We start from the raw sequence: 20,214 nt of genomic DNA, 5'->3' as shown, positions 1-20,214 counted from the left end.
TTTTTTTTTTTTTTTTTTTTTTTTTTTTTTTTCTTCTTCTTTTTTTCACTATTGTGAACCTTGTGTATTTTTCATACTATTCATTTTTCAATAAAACTTTTTCTTACCTGTCAAAAAAAATTATTGGGTTTGGACTTGTAGTGATCACTTTTTACCTTGGAAAAGCTGATGGAAGCCAAGAACCCTTCTAGAGATTTTTTTTTTGTCTAGATTGCTGCCTTGGGGAAATTTTGATGATTGATAATTTATTGGAAAGGAATGTTTGGATTTTGGATTGGTGTTATATGTGCAAAAGTAACGGGGAATCAGTAGACCATCTTTTACTTCATCGCCCTATTGCTACTAAGTTGTGGTGATGCAAGGAGCACCAAAGTCAAAAGAGCATTTATGTTTGATTTTAATTTGGAAGCATGCATGGTACACGCATGCTTAGCTGAAATTGTTGACTGGTTTTTCAAAGCAAGCTGGATGTGCGGCGATTATGCAGCTTGATGTGCGGCAATTTTGTTTCAGCATGTCTTTCTTGATGTAATCCTTGAATCCTATAAAACTAGGCTATTGTAATGGTGAAAGACAGTATATTTTGGAATAAGAATTTAATGAGTTGAGCATGAGTTCCTCTTTTGTTTGGTGGTGATACCAAGGTTTCTAGGAAGATTCTAGATGGTGAAGCTTAGGATTTGTTTTGTTTATTCTAGATGGTAAAACACATCCTGCATCATGTGGTCTATGATGTTAGGTATGTTTGGAGTTTTTTGGGTAATGCTGAAGACTCTGGTTGATCTACTAGCTTGTTGGCAAGGCCGATTTGGGCATCATTGCAATGGTGTTATTTGGGAAGTTGTCTCTCATTGTTTGATGTGGTTTGTGTTTGGAGGGAGAGGAATAATCAAAGCTTTAGGACTTTGAGAGGACTTAACCGGATTTTAAACTTTTTTTCTTTAAAAATTTGTTGGATTGGATGTCAATTGTAGGAAGTCATTATCTTTGTTCGATTTGTGATTTGATGGATTTTTGTAATTTGCGTGTTTGATTGTATTGGTCATTATGGTATACTTCATGGATTCTTGGGTGACTCTCTTTTTAGTTATATATATATATATATATATATCGTGACATATGGTTGGGAATTACTCCACTTTCCACTCTTTCTCAAAGAAGTTGACAATAAACCTGTATATGCTTCGTCTGCTCATGAAACACATGCTTAGAATTAATATGAATTGCTGCTTGATCGTCACAATACATGGCTATAGGCAATTGCACATCAAATCTAATTCCATTAGAAGGTACTTAATCCAAATAAGCTCCCATGACATATGTGCCATGGCCCTGTACTCGGCCAATGTACTAGATTTGAAATGCAACTATAATTTTTTTGTAGTGAATCTTTTACGGGATCCATTTGGATCAGTTCAATCCTAAACTGACCCATGTGTATTTCTTCGTGCTCGATAAAGTTGTTATATGTGCTGTTAGCATACATTGTAAATCCTGATGGGTATAATGTGTTTGAAATAGATATTTAGAACTAATGTTTAAATTCTGCATTGATGCTTGTTTGGAAGTTTAGAGAGGGAGGAGAGTAGAGGGGAGTAGAGGGAAGGGGAGTAGTGGGGAGGAGAGTAGAGGAGAATGATTCACCTCCACCTTATTTGGATGTTCTTAAAATTAGTAAGGGGGAAGGGAGTAATTAGCCATTCTCCTTGTGTAATTTTGTTAATATAATAAGGGTAAATTAAGTAATTTACTTGGTTAATAGTTTATGTACTCTACTCCCCCTCCAAATCTCTCCAATTTGGGGGAATTAAAATTGGGGGCTAGAGGAAGTCCAAACCCCTCCAAACTCCTCCAAATCCCTCCCCCTCATTCTTTAAAAAACTTCCAAACAAGGTAATTGTATTACTCTCCCTCCCTCTACTCTACTCCCCCTCCTTTTTTAAACATCCAAACATGCCATTAGTGTTACCTTCATGCACTTCTTTGTCCCACCCTGTTCTTCTTGATCATTGTAATTTGGGTTACTAATTTCTGCCACTGTAGTACATTTCCATTGTACTTGGGTTGGCTATTCTTTAATAAAATGTTCTTACATTATTTATCAAAACAAAAAAAAAAACTTTAGTGGTCCCAGTCTCTCTCTCTCTCTCTCTCTCTCTTTTTTTAATGAAAACAAAATTTGAGTATGATAACCAATGAAAAGGGGATGAAATGTAGGATGATATAGGTCTCCTAGTTCTTGCTTGGGTATAATATGTAGGTTGAATTTATCTCCACCTAATTGTCTTATTGACACCAGGAGTGAGGAATGCCTGATCGCTCCACCTAATTGTCTTATTGACACCAGGAGTGAGGAATGCCTGATCCTCAATATCGCACAAAACCAGTTTTTGCAAGTTACTTCATGTTATTACAATTGTACGTGTTGTACTGCATTGATCATATGATATCTTTTTAGTTTCCTCTCCTCCCAAGATAGTAGTGATGGTTTATGCCTTTTATTTCTGAAGGATATTTTCCTTTCTGAATTTTGAAGAAAGGAGGGATTGTTCCCAAGACCCCCTTATGGTTGGTGTGTGTTATGATCTTCTCTTCTGCTAGTTTTAATATTAACAAATGTGTCTATTAAAATTCAATAAATCCTTGAATCTAAGAAATGAATAGTTCTGTTCCTTGAACATTCCAGATGAACTTCTGTTATGTGTCTTAAACATGCTTGTGCCTAAGTCTTCCTTCTATCTGATCATTTTGTTTTAAATTAACCCAAAAGCCACTCATTAATTTGCCTTAGATTTGTTTGAGTATCACCAATTTTGGAACTCTGGCTTCAGGAAAGCCTGGCCAGAACCACTCATGTAAGTTTCCCTGCATGTAGCTCGTCCATGGTAACTTCTTCAGATTTGCATGAACTAGCAGGCCAATCACAAGTGGGAATGCTTTTGAACAATTTTGCTGATGTAGAATACAGATTTTTTTTAAAATCAGTTAGAAAACTATTATTTTACTTCTCTTATTTTGTTTGATGTGAAATCGAATAATTTTTTAAAAACATTTAGTGAAAAACAACACTATTTCACACAAATTAAATAAGAGAAGTTAAGAAATAGTTTTCATTTGATTTGTTTATATATATATTATTAATTACATGAAGCGAGAAAAATTATATTCACATAAAGTTTTTCATAAAACAAAAAGATAAATTTAAATTAAATAATATTACATTATTCAATAATTTTTTACATTATATTTTAGATATACTTTTTATGTTTGTAAAATTTCAAGTTATTTAGTATTTAACAGTAATGAAGAATTACACCAAACTGTTAATTTATCTGGTTTTATACCTTTTCTCTAAATTGATTCTTCAAAAATTCCAAAACTAATTCTTGAGAGAGAGAGAGAGCCATGGTTGTCGGCTTAATATTGTTCCATTAAAAGCCACTTCCGCTTATTGTTCCTCAAATCCAAGACATTCCAAAGCCCACATCCAAGTCAAAGAAATTACAAGGAATCCATATCCGATTACTACGAAAAAAATTAAGTTGCTACTTATGATTATGATGAAACTTTTCTTACGAATAATAAAAGTCGTCGGATAAAATAGATTTTTCGTCGGATCTGTTTCGTTGGAAATTAATTGTTTGTCAAAATTTTGAAAGATTTTCTACCCGCCTTAAAAAAAAAAAAAAAAAAAAAAAAAAAAAAAAAACCTATAACAAATACTTGGGCCAAAATGGACAAATACCCTTTTTGCGCAAAAAAATAACAGTTATTTGTCCTCTTTCTCAAACTAATTAGGAAAATACCCTTCTTTTGTAACTCAATTTTCTCAAAATCGAGTTTCAACATCACTATAGGTATGGGGAGATCAAACTTAAAAAAAATAAAATAAAATAAAATAAAAAATGCATGGAACTCAAGTTCATGGAGCTTGAGTTCCAAAACGCTACTATAGGGCTACAGAAATAATTTTTTTTTTTTTAATTTTCAGTTTGTTGTAACTTGATTGTCCAAAAATTGAGTTTTAAATTGAAACTCGATTTTTAGAAAATCAAGTTTTAAATTGAAACTCGATATTTAGAAAATCGAGTTTCAAAACAGGAGCATTTCCCTAATTAATTTGAAAAATGAGGCAAAATGCTAGATTTAAAATATAAAAAGAAAAAAAAAAAAAAAAGGAAGGGCAAAAGCCCATTTTCTCCCAAATACTTGCAATTTTTTTTTTTTTTTTTTTTTTGTCGAAGATCTCTCTCTCTCTCTCTCTTTATTATTATTTTTTTAATTTTATAAAGTATTTTGCCATACATTTTTTTTTGAATAACTTCAAATGTTTAACAGAAATAAAGTACTACAAGAAAAATTCTACCAAAAACCTTTACCAAGGAAAAAAAAAATGACTGTCGGAAATATTAAACCTCATGACAGTTTTTGTCTATCAAATATATATATATATATATATATATATATATATATATTTTCCATTGCTTGGTATTTGCCACAAACGGTCTTACATCATAAATAGTTAAATTTCTTTTATTTTTTATTTTTTAGCAATGGAACCAAAATCTGAAGCAATATAAATTATTTCCATCAGACATTTAGAGGTAAAAAATGTTATTAATATTATTATTTAAAATCTGCACTTAGTTTTCACGTTTTGTGATGGTTTTATTTCCTTGCATATATATATATATATATATAAACATTTTTACTGTCTTAAATACTTATACATTTAAAAATATATATATATATTAGATACAAATAATTATGATTGAGGTTGGGTTTGTATACTAGGAAATTTTCAAAATGATTGAAGTACCTCTTAATCTATAAAATAACCAAAATAACATTGAAACGTCTAAAAAAAAAAATCTTAAAAAGTTATAATAATACTAAAATACCCCCTAAAACCAACCACAACCGCAAAATTATCAAATTAACTTAAGATAACTCATCCAAAATGACTGCATTATGCTTTAAAATTTATGGAATTTCCCTCAATTTTTAAAAACCACACAAAAACATCTTCTAGGATCCTCAAGCTGTTTGAGAGGTATTTTAATTATTTTAAAGGTATAGTGTTATTTTGATCATTTTGAAGTTTTGAGGAGCACATGGGTCATTGTTGGGAGGTGGGGTACTTTGGTCACTTTAGAAGTTAATAAGTATCTCGGTCATTTTAGAGCTTCATATTTTGGTCATTTGAAGCTTCGAGGGGCACTTGGGTCATTGTTGGGGGTATTTTGGTTACTTTAAAAGTTTACAAGCATTTCAGTCATGTTAGAACTTCCATAATGTATTTCAGTCATTTTGGAGGTTTTGGAAGTCATTTACAGTCATTTGGTGATATGAAAGATTTTTCAATCATTTTGGAAGTTTAAGGTATTTCAATCATTGTGGAGTTCTAGGAGTATTTAAGTCAATTTAGATATTTCAATGGGTATTTGGGTCACATTGGGAGTTTTCAAATATATTTTGATAATTTTAGGTATTTAGGGATATGTTCATCATTTTAGAGGTTTAAGGGCACTTCAATCATTTTTGGAGCTTTTAACAGTACCTTTATCATTTTAGAGGTTTTCGGAGAATGTCAATGATTTTGAGGTTCAGCATTACTGGCAAATGGTGTTCTAATGTAATAATGAGTTGCGATTGTTTGAATTTCTATATTTTGGTGCAATTGAGATGGTCAAATTTTCTTTGAAAGTGGGTTGTCTTTTATTTCAATTTTGAAAATGATGATGGTGAGTGTGAACATATTATGCCGCATGAATATTGTCTTACACCCCTATTTGGCTAATTACTATATGAACAACTTGATTTTTTCTTCCTGGCACGATTGAGCTTGTTGCAATGGATGCTCGTAAATAAGGCTGTTTTTAGAAGAACTTTCAAAATTTCTATCTTAAAGCAAATACAAAACAAAAATTTCAACGCAAATCGAGATATGGAATGGTATATACAGTTGAAGTTGTCGGTCACAATATAGGTGTGGGTTGTATCCCAAAACCATGAGATCTGGACCGATTATGGTATTGATGTTGTTTTCTTTTAAGACAATGAATTGAAACTCATCCAGTATTCTACAAAAGTAGTATATGACGAAGGATGCAGCAAGTGTGAGGTGACAAAAATGTGTAGACAAATTGGCCAAGATCACGCATAGATGTCGTTCTGAGTGTCATAGAAGAGCATTAGCACGACGCTAAACCATGAGAACCATGAAGCATGTCGACTGGAGTTAACACCATTAATTAGTGTATGGTCAAGTTCGAGATATTAGTGTACGGTTCTGGTGGGTGATTGCACCATAAGATGATGCATTCTCAGAAATCCAATTACCCCATCACCAACATGGACCCTCATTTGTATTCATATACAATTTATTCACTCTACGGACACAAGGCTTATTGTTTATAACGCGGGAAATACCTAAATAAATAAGCATGCTTACATGCTTTTCTTCCATAAACAGTAGAGTACATTCCCCTAAAATCTTGTTTAGTTCCCTCTCACATGTATATAATCTATTTTGTTCTTACTCAACTTTCATGTGCGTGTGAGAGAGCATATATATATATATATATAAGAAATTAATTACCATTTATTTAATTAATAAGCTGATCATAAACCCAAATTAACTTAAAATTGAGCTTATAAAACAGCATATAAAATCAAGTTTGCAGTTATGTGGATTCATTTTTCAAACTTGGTCTAGAAATAAACTCAACCATTTCTTTTTAACTATTGAATATCACCTATTGTATCTAATTGCCCTGCTTGACGTACAATCCCAGCTTTGCCAATGCCTATATTAAAATATTTTCCAAGATTTTGAAAAACATTTCTTACACAAGAAATTAGAGATTTTTTTTTTAAAAAAAAAAAATTATTTTCCTTTGACAAAACACAGCCATGGAAGACCTTTCTAAAATTAACCACATCTTAATTGTAAAGAGATGAACAGCAGGAATTTAGAGACCAAACAGTTCGAGTAATATCAAATAAATCCCAAATAGGGCTGCTTGAGACATATTTTCTGACCAGGCTGCCTAGATAAATACCATATCAGGTAAGTCTTTATCTCTGATCACATGACAAACCAATTGAGTAGTTCTCCCTCTTATCGAACCTATATCAAAGAGAGCTACAGGAATCAAGAGGTAAAATAGATAAAATCTTCAGCCTGCACAAAGATACCTCACAATTTCAATCGATAGACTGATATCAATAGTTACATTTTATTATTATTATTTTTTAAAATCTCCAATTTAAAACTGATTTCATGCCTTGTGAGGTCAAAGAACAGTTGCAACAAAAGAAAACCTGGTGAACCTATGTAGCTCATGAATCTTGATAACATAATCCAGCACTTATTCTAGATGCAAAATCCAGGCATAAAATTTTCTTTCCGCCTTTGATTGATCTCTTTAGAGAAGCTTTGGAATAGGAAGTAAATGTAAGAATATCGTTGCAAGTAATTTAATAAACTTTATACAACTTGAATTTCATTTATCAGAGAGAGAGAGAGAGAACAGCATGCGCACAAGATAGCAAAGACTTCACCATTAATAAAAAATAAAAACTAATACAAATGTAACCTTTCCTTAAAAGAAAGAAGATTTACAGCTCTACAAAACTAACGCCATTGTCTTTTTTTATACATAGCCTCTTCACTATTTATATAAGCAAATACCCTTCTATCACAAAGAGATTAAAGGTCTATACAACTAATAGCATGGTCATCCGATCCAAGCATGGGTATTGAAATTGCATTACTAAGTCAGCTTTCGCCATATAGATCCCTTGGAAGCTGATAAGAACTTCACTTTTGGGAAAACAAACCCTGCCTTTGGGGGATTTCCATCAACAAGAGAATTCTCGTAAATCTCTTTGCACTCTTGTACTACCTGTTTGACAGAAATAACAGAAATATCAAACCTGCGGAGGACAGAACTCAAGCACTTTCTCCGAAGCACCATTGGTAAATGAAACAAAAGCAAAGAAAGTTTAAATTCTGCAACACAAGAAACAATTTAGCTCCAAGTCACTCTAGGTAAAAATTTCTGTAAAACTTTGGGACACTTCCTAAATCAATGGGGGATGTAAAGTTCCCTAAAGTTATATGTTCAACATAAGACAGAGGGAATACATTCTACTGTGGTTTATACCCGTATAAATTAGTGAACTTGGTCCTTGTGACATTTATAAAGCAGTACACATCTTATTAGGTACTGAATTGCACCATTACTTAGGAGTTAGGACCCTCCTGTAAAGCACTATGAAGTAATTTGATTTCCATCAGACATCATAACACACCCTGAAGAAACTAATTTCTCATATTTTAGCATCCAACAGTTTAGCTTTGATTTAAAGCTGAGGAAAAGAACTAAAATATTGCGCACGTACCTCCTTTGCATCCTTCCTTGGTATGCCTTCCCGTAATCCAACAAGTTTCTCAACAACCTCAGGCTGCAAGAGGAAAATATTGATAATTTATTAATGGAAGAATCTGAAATCTTCAAAATACTACCAGATATAAGAAAATGAAATAATTTAAAAAATATATATATATATATATATTGAAAAATTATTCATTTTCTAGAAAATATTAATGTAGAAACAAACGGACTTAGTAATATTTCTCTAAATCTTAAATTAGAGTAATCAACCTTTTTTAATTAGAGAATTAGTTGCAATTTTTTTTAACTATTTAACCGTGAAAAGTTTCAAGTCTATCAAGATGTTGTAAACCTTAATTAGTATAAGTAATTTCTTCCGGATTTTTTTAGTGAGTTACAATACAAGCGTAGATGATAGATCAATTGAGTTTATATCTCAACGCAAGTGCTAAGAATTACATAATCAACATAATTCATTCGTTATTGGTTTCAGATTTGCAAGCCATGCATACAACCATGGATGGCAGCTCCTACATTTTTAAACACACAGTCTCTTTTTCACTCTGTGTCTTCCATAAGCAAAGCCAAATAAAGGGAAAATCAAAGGAAACATAAAAAGAAATAATGGAGGTAGCCATTGTAGATTCTAGCTAGCTTTTTGGCCCACAGATTGATCTTTTAAATTGAGAAGGTTACGTTGAGGGGAGAACAAAACCTAATTAATTTGAGGACCACTCCCAGTGCTTAATGGTGGCCTTGGAGGCGCTCTCACAGAAACTGTACTCGCAGCAACTTCCTGCACAAAAAAGACACATTAAACCAATATTCTTAAAAGGGAAACATGAACGAGTGGCTTAGGGTATTAGTTAACAATTTATTTTTAAAAAGTTTTGACATCATTTTTATAAAAAAAAAAAAAATTGTTAAAATATTAATTTTTTTTTTATAAAAATTTTCTTTAATTAGATTGTTAATTAATGTCCTAAGAATACTCGTTAGCATGATTCATCTTAAAATAAAGGCTAAATATTGTTTGGATAGTGTTTGCTGTACGCACCTCGTTACACCCAATTTCTTTTAATTAAAATCGTGAGTTAAAAATAAGATTTGAAAAAAAAAAAAAAAAAAAAGTACTTAATAGGATGTTTAACTGTTTTTATTCTTATTATTTTACAGTCCCTTAATTATCTGAGATGTTTCATATAAAATTGTTTATGATCACACCAAGAATCTAAATTTTACAAGTGAAAAAAGAGAGTGAATATTGTTAGATATGAAACAATTAAAGCCCCTGAAAAGAAAGAGAAGGGAGGGAGAGAGAGAGAGAGAGAGAGAGAGACTTACAATGGTTGCTGTGCTTGAAGGAGGATCAGCTTCAGGGTCTGTTGTTGAAGATGGAGGATCAGGGTCCGTTGATGAGGGAATCTCTGAAACCTCTTCAGTGGTTGAAGAAGGGTCTTGGGTATTTGTTCCATTGATGTTCTCATCTTTTTGGTCTGAGCTTGAAGATTCCTCTTGTTCTTTAGTATCAACACCCAAACACTTCAAAATAGCCCTTAGAGCTTCTTCAAGAACATGGCATGGATTGTAGGCAGAGTAAACAACCGTTTCTTTGTTGACGTCCTTAGCTGCTGATGATGATGACGACTCCATTTTTGAGTCCTTAAAGCTTTCTTGATCTTCCTCTATAACTTCACTGACCACATGCAATAGATACTTCTACACAGATATATCTATTTCCAATAGGTGTAAGTTTGCCTCAAAAAAAAAAAAAAAAAAATCTATTCACTATAACAGATATATCTATTTCCAATAGGTGTAAGTTTGCCTCCAAAAAAAAAAAAAAAAAAAAAAAAAAAACCAGGACAATCTTTTGGATCGTTACATAATTATTGGCAGACTCACACAAGACTAAAGTATGTGATCACCATTAAGAGAACTGCCACCCACGTTTGGGGATCATCACCTCCATCCAACACAATTTCTCTCACCTGCTAATGCTATATCTATATATATATATAGATATCTATATATATATATATATAGATATATTCCAACTAATTAATTAAGCAACCTAAATCCATTCTGATCCAAGAGTATGACTTTTTTATATATATTAATTTCTTTCAAAATCAAGAGCATTTTTATATTTTATGGACATAGACTCGTTTAGTCTAATCTGTGGTTTCGCTAATACTGTTCACAGTTGTTGGGCTTGGGGGCAATGTTGTGCTTGTTTCATAAGCAGAAGGGCACACCAACTTCACTATTAATTTTACATCATTCTCCAATAAAAGAACATGGTTTAATTAATACAAGTGGAAATTAATATAATAGGATTATATGAGAGAGAGAGAGAGAGACAGACAGAGAGTATGAGTCAATCCTGAGGGCAATAGAGTAATGTTGAGTGTAGATGAAGATGATAGTAAATACATAATTAAAGAGGCCTAACAGCTATGCTACCTACTCCAGTCCCGGGCAAGGATGTCAGATGACAGGTATTAACTCATGGATGTTCTCTCGTTGTCTTCTTACAGTTATACCTAATCTCCTTTTTAACTCTTCTAAATACTGATCCACCGAATATTTTCATATGCCATTGGATTAATGCTAACCATAAATAAATAAATAAATAAACTTTGAGAGAAAGAAAATTCACATGATCAGGATCATCCTCATGGTCGCTCTTTTCTAATGGTGNAAATACATAATTAAAGAGGCCTAACAGCTATGCTACCTACTCCAGTCCCGGGCAAGGATGTCAGATGACAGGTATTAACTCATGGATGTTCTCTCGTTGTCTTCTTACAGTTATACCTAATCTCCTTTTTAACTCTTCTAAATACTGATCCACCGAATATTTTCATATGCCATTGGATTAATGCTAACCATAAATAAATAAATAAATAAACTTTGAGAGAAAGAAAATTCACATGATCAGGATCATCCTCATGGTCGCTCTTTTCTAATGGTTTTTTTTTTTTTTTTTTTTTTTAATTAATGATTTTTTAATAATATTGATTTAGAAAAAACTTTTTTTTAATTATTATTTTTTGTTGTTAGAGCCAAGTGTCATAGTTTTCACTTTTTTTTTTTTCTAAATTGAAAAAATTGTTTAGCAAGGAAAGCAAAACGCTGTCATTCATGAACAGCAAAGCATGAGTGGATTTATGTAAAGAAGAAGGTTAATGGGCTATATTTTTACAAAGGCCATAATGAAATTAAATAAGAATGTTAGCCAATTAAATCAAAGTCCAATTGGGGCAAATAGTTAAAGGAATTTCACACTAAATCCAAGTTCAATTCAGCATAACTTTCAGTTCATATATCAAATTGCGATAATTCAAGTTGTCCCTTATATCCAAGTGAGTATGAATGAGCTTAAAACCATGGCTCTTCATGGATAGGCAACATCTTTGTGTAGGAGAAGCCGTTTGGTCTGAGATTTGGTTTTTTGTTTTGATTTTTTTTATTATTTTATTATTTGAGTATTTTAATGAGAATTTTATTCAATGTGGTAGTCCCTATTCTTTTAGTTGCTAAGTTCTAAGGATGCACTAGCATACTGATGAATCAGAAAATTCTCATCGTCCAAAGAAGCTGTTGGATGATCAAACCACCATAAATGAACATTTAATGTGTGAGCCGTTACGCATAGACGGACATAAAGGCACGACCGTTGGTAGTATCTTAACCCAATTAAATGGCTCGAAGCGTTACAAGAAGACATTAAAGCCACCAATGAAAGCCTCCAATTGCTAGAAAGGTTAATCCTATATAAACTACATCAGACCTCAAGAAAAGGTACAGACACATCTTTCATAGTCCTGTTAGTTCATTGTCATTCTCTTCCCCAGTGCTTGACTTTATCATCGGCTGGCACCACACTAGTGACCCTTTCGAGAGAAACACAATTCTTTGGTTTTGTGCAGGATTCTAGGTTCTTTTGGCCATATTCCATTTGGACAAACCTATCAACTTACAAATTTAGCTTCATCAGTCTGGCGTCGTCAGTGGGGAGACTTTCAAACTGTAGCTTGCAAATGTAGCTCTACCATCCCCAATATCCAGATGGAATCCAATACACCACAGGATCCAATGGTATTGGCCTTACAAGTTCAAACGCTCATGGCCAATATAGAAGAACTCACTAGGTAGAATCAAGAGATGAGCAGCAGTTGCAGCAAGAAGTGAATCGTTCGCAAGCAAGAAATGACATCAACAGGAACAAAGATGAAGAAAATAGCAACAAGAGAGATGGTTAAAGGAGGATGGAGCCATCTGACAGGGCAAGTAAAGACCTCCTTAAAAGCATGAACAAGGAGATGGATGAGCTAAAGAATGCCATGAAGGAAAATACGAATAAGAATTTGGACGGAATGGTGAAGAGGACTAACTCTCCTTTCACCATAAAAGTCCTGGAGTGCCCTTTGCCCCCTAAGTTCCACTTTCCCTAGCTTGAGTCGTATGATGGCCTAAAGGATCCATTAGATCACATAAAAACCTTCAAGATGAACCTAAGCCTGCAATAGACCCCATATGATATCCTATGTCGTTCTTTCCCAACAACCCTTAAAGGAGCAGCATGAGTGTGGTTTAGCAAATTGGCCCAATCATCTATAGACGACTTTAAGCAGCTAAGCAATTCATTTGTACGTCATTTTTTTAGGGGACAACAACAGAAGAGACCAGCATATCATCTGCTCACGATCAGACAAGAGGAAGGAGAATCACTGAGATCATACATAAAACAATTCAATAAAGAAGTGCTCGAAATGGACGAAGCAGAGGACAAGGTACAACTGACCACCTTCAAAGCCAGTTCAAAGTCCAAAGAGTTCATGGTCGCACTAGTGTGGATGCAAAGGGAAGTCAAAGGAGTCACCACCTAGTTTTTGCAATGGCCTAAAAACCATATATATAGTGTCCTCTCGTGGGAGGACATTTTGATCTTACTACTAGAGATATGGGTTCAAAGTTAAGGTACGGTCTTGGGAACCTTAAAATTGGCTTCCCATCATTGTGTCTTATGTCTTAACTCTATTAAAGGCACACTTAATGTTGTTATTCTAACTCACATACACACTAACATTCATCTAACAATCAACATGGCATCAATCATCCCAAAAGACCTAATCATACATCTATCATGCTTACAAACAAAGACCTACCATTCATCTAATCACATCATCACATATCAAAGGTCCTAACACTCATCAAGAATGGCGTCAACCCTAATCATACATCTAAGCATGCTTTATCATAAGCTCCATGTTATTCATCCAAATCAGCAATCAAATCATGGCAAAAACATAAACATTGAAAGATCAAAGCAACATGTGATTGCATCTACACATTGGAAATACTCATCCAAACAAGCATGTTCGTATACATTATCAAAGCAAGATCATATCACAAATGCATGAACATCACAAATGCATGACATACCTTTCCTTACCTTGCAGCAACTCAGCACCTATGGCATCATGCATGAGCATGTGAATTCATGTTCATAGCATTAAAGCAATAAAACCCTAATTCTAACATGTGAAAGCAAACAAACAAATAAACATATGAAACAGAGACTTTGAAAGCATAAAAACATGGAAAAAGAAGCTAAACAAAACAAACATGTGAAGGTAGGATCAAAACAGATGAATAAAATTAGGGTTTCTGGGCAAGTTCATGTGCACGCATAAACAAGCCTACGTGCACAGGTAAGATTATGCATACGCAATTTCTATCTAGAAACCCTAGAAACATAACAAAGACTTAAAACACTAAATCTAACATCCTAACATGCATTTTTAAACATACAAAAACGTAAACCTAGACTACACAAACATGATAAAACATATTATAACAAGAAACTACGGTAAACAGAAAGATTAAAGAGCAAAAAATGAAAGAAGAGAAAAAGAAGGGTTTAAAACTAATACATCAAAGAAAAGCTCTTTAAGGTTAATTTTAATCATTCCCCTTAGTTAAAGCTATTCACAAGTCAATAAAACAGTGATTGGTAATCTTAAACTCAAAGATCAAGGCCAAAAAATGCCCTAATCAAAAGAAAATTGACTTAAGAGCGTTTTGTGAAAAACTCCCTTTTTGGTTCACTATTTCTAGTAAATCTTAGTGTTTTCCCATAGGATTTCTGTGTGTTTTGAAAATATACCATGGAAGGTTACTTATAATGTAAAAAAATGGGATTTGTAACAACTCCCAGACGATGTGGGATTCATTCCAAACCTCAACATAAACTACAGAAAACTTGCCTTGTATAGTTTTTGAAAATCGTTATGTGTGTGCAAGATCAGGCCTACATGCACATGCAAAAAGTTGCATGCGCAAGCTAATTCTTACGTGTGTATAGCAAAGGTTTCCTTTAGCCTTATTTTTCAAAAATAGATTTATTTGCTCATTAAAAGTTATATTTTTCATTTTAACACTTCTCAAGTCAATTTAACTTTTGATTGGGCCCTAAACCAACCTTAGGTCTTAGAATTCAACATTATTGGGGAACGGTAGCCCGAGTCGTAAAGGGTACGAAATGCGGTGTTTACAACTAGCAAAAAGCCCTCCAGGGTCAATGTCAGAGATGCTATTGAAAGCCCAAAAGTACATGAATGCAGAGGATGCTTTAGCCTCAATTGAAGCAAGGGACACACTGAAGGAAAGAAGAAACGTTCAAGAGGATTCGAAAGGAAAAAAGAGGGAAAGAAGATAATACTCTTCCAACCATGAAATCGTCAAGCCGAAGAAAGATAAGACTAGAAGGACGGTAAATTTCACACCCCTAGTGATGCCTATTAACAAAATCTTGATGCAGATTAGGATGACCATCCGCTTAATTGGCCAAAGCCACTGAATTCTTCACCTAGCACTCGTAACAAGAAGAAATATTGTTATTTCCATCGGGATCATGGGCACTACATGGATGAGTGTAAGGACTTAAAAGAACAGATAAAAGAGCTAATTTAGAAAAGGAAGTTACAGGAATTCGTGGAGAGAGATACACCAAGACGATATAAGCATGAACAACGGGCAAGGTCAAAAGATAAGCCTAAGGAAGAAGAAAAACAATAGGATCGTCTAAAGAGCGCCATAGGAGTAGGGGTGGCAAAATATGACATGACCCATGAACTCGACATAACTAACCCGTTTATAAATAGGTTATGGGTTGAGGCTAAATGGGTTCGGGTCATATTCGGGTTAACACGGCTAATCCATTAAATAAACAGGTCGGGTTCATGTTCAGCATGCAAACCTGTCTGACCCATTTGACCCATTTAGCTTATAAAGTTATTAGTTATTTTGATATTATTACTTAATTTATGGTTATTTTTATATGTTTATTACTATATTTATAGTTGTAATTGTATTTTAATTTTATATACATGGGAATTGATAAAGATTATATTGGTAAAGTATGGCCTATTAATAAATAGATTATAAAACAGGTCATTTATATTGACTTTTACATAACTTGTTAATTAAACGAGTTAAACGTGTTGGGTCGGATTGACCTGTTTAATAAACAAGTCATGTTCAGGTTGAGGATTCCTAACATGTTTAGTAAATAGGTCAGGTTCGAGTCAACCCATATAGCCGAATACTCATGACTTAACATGACACGAACTCGACCTGCGAACACGAATTACCACCCCTACATAGGAGAGATAAGGATAATCAATGGAGGTTCGACAACAAGAGGATCTTTCAAGTCCCTCAAAAAGTTACAGCAAAGACAGGTCAAAAGTGTCCACATGGCACCACCATTAAAACATAAAAGAAGAGAAACAACGGACATGGTGTTTTCAAAAGAAGATGCTAGAGGACTGAAATAACCCTATGACAACCCGCTGGTTATCATGCTCATGATAGAAGGATTTAACACTAGGTGAGTCCTAGTGGATAACGAGAGCTCCGCAAACATCATTTACTTACCAGCTTTCTAGTACCTTAAGGTAGATACATAAAGGCTTTGTCCTTTCAAATCTCCCCTCGTCAGCTTCAACAGAGATAGGGTATACTCGAAAGGAATAGTGATGCTGACGGTCACAATTGGCTCACACCAACTCCAAGTAACCAAATAGCTTAATTTTTTGTTGTGGATTATCCCTCGTCCTATAATGTGATCATAGGACGACTCACGCTCAACCATTAGAAAGTGGCAACTTCAACACACTGCCTGAAGGTAAAATTCCCAACAGAACACGAGGTGGGAGTGATAAAAGGAGACCAAGTTTTAGCTCACGAATGCTATCAGGCAGTACTGGCCTCAAAGGAAAACCACATTGTGAAAGACGTGTCCCTCAAAAAAGAGATTCGGGTACCTTTTTAGGGCACCTCTCTTTTTGAGTAAGTGGTATGGAGTCGCCACTTATATTTCTTTATACAAAAAAAAAAAAAAAAAAAAAAAAAAAAAAAAAAAAAACCTAATTACAAAATACATGACTGAATAGTTCCATTCATTGATTGAATAAAAATTATGTATCTGGAAAATTGAAAAGTTGCATAGCTTTGGGTCCAGTTACAATCTACCAAATATTAACATGGCTTGTTATCCTAGTTACATTCTACCCAAAACAAATGAAGACAAGGCTAGATCTACTACACCAAAAACCTAAATCCAAAGGCTAGATTATGGAATGGGAAGATGTTAAGCACCCATTCCGCCCAAACAAAGTCTAGTCTTCTAGACTCTTGTGACCAATGTACTATGCTATGTATGTCATGCATGATATGTTGAACATGTGAATGAAAAATTAAATCACACAAATTTATGTATGGATGAAATCTCTTATTTTGTTAAAAAAAATCAGATCTGTTTTTATTGTTAAAAAAAATGATTTTGATTTGTCAAAATATCAGATCTGCTTTGTGGGATGTAAAAAAAAAAAAAATCAAATTGTTTTATTATATATTAAAAAAAAAGGATTTTCTAAGAAGAAAACTTCACTTATAATATGAAATTATGCAATCATGAATTAAAATAAACATAAACACAATAATACATAATCTCTTTCTTTGTTTCAACAATTTGCATGTATTAAGAAAATCAGAATTGAGAAAAATTTACATCTAGATCTTATAAAGATCTAGATCTCTTTTTATTTGAGAAAATTCAGATCTACATCTTAAGAAAGATGCAAATCTGTTTTTGTATTGAAAAAAAAAATCAAATCTACATCTTATAAAGAAGCAAATCTGTTTTGTTTTAAGAAAAATTCATATCTACATCTTGTTAAGGCTCAAAATTGGTCACGAACTAAGGCCCAAAGAAATAACACGTTGGGCTCATTTCACAAAAATAAATAAATAACAAGAGCTAAGAGAAAAAAAAAAGAAAAAAAAAGGAAGATTGTGCTCACACAATAAAGAAAAGAGAAAAGAAAGAAGAAAAGGGCAAGGGGCCAGAGGATTGGGATCCAAAGACCCACAAAAGAACAAAAAAAGGCCCAAACTGGGCAGAACCAGCAAATCAAAGAAAGCCTAGTAAGAAGGGCTGGGCCGGGATCCCAGAAGTCCCCAGAGTCCGGGGATCCCTGGGCGTGCGAATTAAGATTAAAGCAAATTCAAAGAGGGATAAAAGACAAAGAGCATGCGGGTCTCATGCTCCAGACGTGCAGTGGAATCAGAGAGTACGAAGCAACAACGCAGAAGTCGTGATTCCAACCATTTGGAGGAAATGACAAGGAAGAGTACAACTGAAAAAGCTGGAGAGGTGGAAGAAAAAGCCAAAGACCAGCTAACGGAGAAGTTTAGAAATGGAAAACCAACTGAAGGACTTTTTTTTGGTCTCACCAAAAGCATGAAGCTATGAGAAAAAAAGGAAACGACAAGGCCCCGAGCAAACTAGCACGGCACGAACTCTAAGGGGCAAAAGAGAGAAATCACTAGTACCCCGGAGCTCGAGCTATGCTATAAAAGGAGGAAGGGGTCCATGCTGAAAAGGGGATTCGGATTTGGAATAGAGATTCATTTTTTTATTAGATTATTTAGGCGTTCATGACCATTTTCTGGATTATCAGAAAGACTATAGAGCCATAGGAAGAGCTCTAAAAAATTAAAAGAAAACAGAGGAACCGCTCTCAGTATCCCAGAGACAGCCACTATAGCACATGCTCGGATTCAACAAATTCAAATTTTGCAAGTCTTGGACGCTTGAATAGCTATCAAAGTTTGTAATTTTTTAACTCAGTTGAACCTTGTATCACGTCTTAGTGAGCATGGTAATCATAACAAAGGGAAATTAATAAAATGCACCTCACTAATTTAAGGATCCCTAGCTTTTTCTTACATTACATTTCATTTGCTGTGCATTCCTTTGCTGTTGAAATTTCATTCAATACAAATATTTTTGTTTGTATGTTATTTGTATTGTAGGGAACTTGTTTTGTGCACCACTTGGTTCTTAAACAGCCTTTTAGCTGTGGTGAACCAAGCCCAGTCCACCAAGAATATTTATTTGGCCCAAGATCTTTGGGCCACAGTGTTGAGAAGAAAAAAGCACTCTCACACATCTTATAAAGATGAAGATTTGTTTTGTTTTAAGAAAAATTCAGATCTACATATTTTAAAGATGCAGATCTGTTTTTTTTTAAAGAAAAATTCAGATCTTCATCTTATAAAGATGCAGATCTGTTTTGTTTTAAGAAAAATTCAGATCTACATCTTATAAAGTGCAAATCTGTTTTTTTTTTTTAAGAAAAATAATTGTTCACATGCAAATTTATTGACATTCAAGAAAAAGATTATAACAATCATATAAAAAATATCATGCTTTAAACAAAAGGACAATTAACAATTCATAGATATTTGAAAAAGAAAGATATATAATATGCATCATCACATCACAAGAGAAGGGTGAAGGAAACAACCTCTTGCATGAGTACACTTTGTTCTTGAGAGGATGTTTTAGGGTTCAAAGAAATTTGTTCAATTCTCTTTGAAACCTAAAAACCCTAATTTTGCAGCAACACTCAGAGAGATGATCAGAAAATATATGTGATTTGTGAGGTAAAAACGTATGCCTCTCAAAGCGTAAAAAAAAAGGTGCTAAATTATGAGGTTCAGTCTCTATTTATTAAGTCTAGAAGACTCTAAAAAATAGGTACATACGATTATGGTTTAAATCTGGTCGCATACTTTTGCGAAAAGATCGAAAATGGAGTGCACTATCGTCACCCGAAGGCCATTGGGCCAAAGCCCAACCAAGGAAAATTCGGCCCTTTTAGAGTGTCGTTTGGCACTCCAAAAGTGCTGAATTGGCTCTTGGAGGCCGAACGCACTTTCATGTTCGGGTGCCATTTGGTCTCTCCTTCTACGGTTTTTTAACTGGTCATTGTACCTAGACGTGTTTTCAACCTTCATTTATGATTTTTTGTCTCTTTTTTGGATAATTCAGGCTTTTTTAAGAACAATTATCTTGTGGATAAATCCCTCAAAATAAATCTTGATAATATTCAAATTATCCCCAATTTTGTTGTTATCCAATCATCCATTTTATTCCTATGCATGCATCCCTATTTTAAACACTAATTATCAACCAATCACAAAATTATCTAATTAATTTTAATTGTTTGACCAATCAAAATTAATTTAAACTAATCATGTGTGGTCGATTCTACCTAGACACATTGCATATGGACTGTGCAAACTTGATCATGCGATATCTTTTGATCCGATGGTCCGATTCAGAAACCAAAAACACTGTTGCAACCGTTAGAATCTCAAGATCATTTTTATAATATGAAATAAATGAATGAATGCATACAATGCAAGTGATACAAGAACAAAATGATGCATG

General features: G+C 33.7%; 1 protein-coding gene and 1 long non-coding RNA gene across 2 annotated transcripts; both read right to left on the bottom strand.

Annotated features, from left to right (window-relative positions):
- Nucleotides 1-7,540: 7,540 nt before the first annotated feature.
- LOC136066868 (uncharacterized) lies at nt 7,541-8,518 on the bottom strand. The gene is made up of 2 exons (XR_010628371.1): nt 8,410-8,518; nt 7,541-7,910 (listed from the first exon to the last, which is right to left on the bottom strand). It is a non-coding gene; the product is annotated as an uncharacterized LOC136066868 (long non-coding RNA).
- A 296-nt stretch (nt 8,519-8,814) lies between these two features.
- Nucleotides 8,815-10,117, bottom strand: LOC112031959 (uncharacterized). Its single transcript, XM_024064655.2, has 2 exons — nt 9,747-10,117; nt 8,815-9,198 (listed from the first exon to the last, which is right to left on the bottom strand). Exons 1-2 carry the CDS (start codon nt 10,053-10,055, stop codon nt 9,118-9,120), a joined length of 390 nt encoding a protein of 129 aa, XP_023920423.1. The 5' UTR covers nt 10,056-10,117; the 3' UTR covers nt 8,815-9,117.
- Between the last annotated feature and the right edge of the window lie 10,097 nt (nt 10,118-20,214).

Source organism: Quercus suber, unplaced genomic scaffold, assembly GCF_002906115.3.
Source record: "Quercus suber isolate HL8 unplaced genomic scaffold, Cork oak 2.0 scaffold_49, whole genome shotgun sequence".
NCBI lineage: Eukaryota > Viridiplantae > Streptophyta > Magnoliopsida > Fagales > Fagaceae > Quercus > Quercus suber.
The sequence above is the reverse complement of the archived record's forward strand: the minus strand, read 5'-3'. Positions and strand labels throughout refer to the sequence as shown.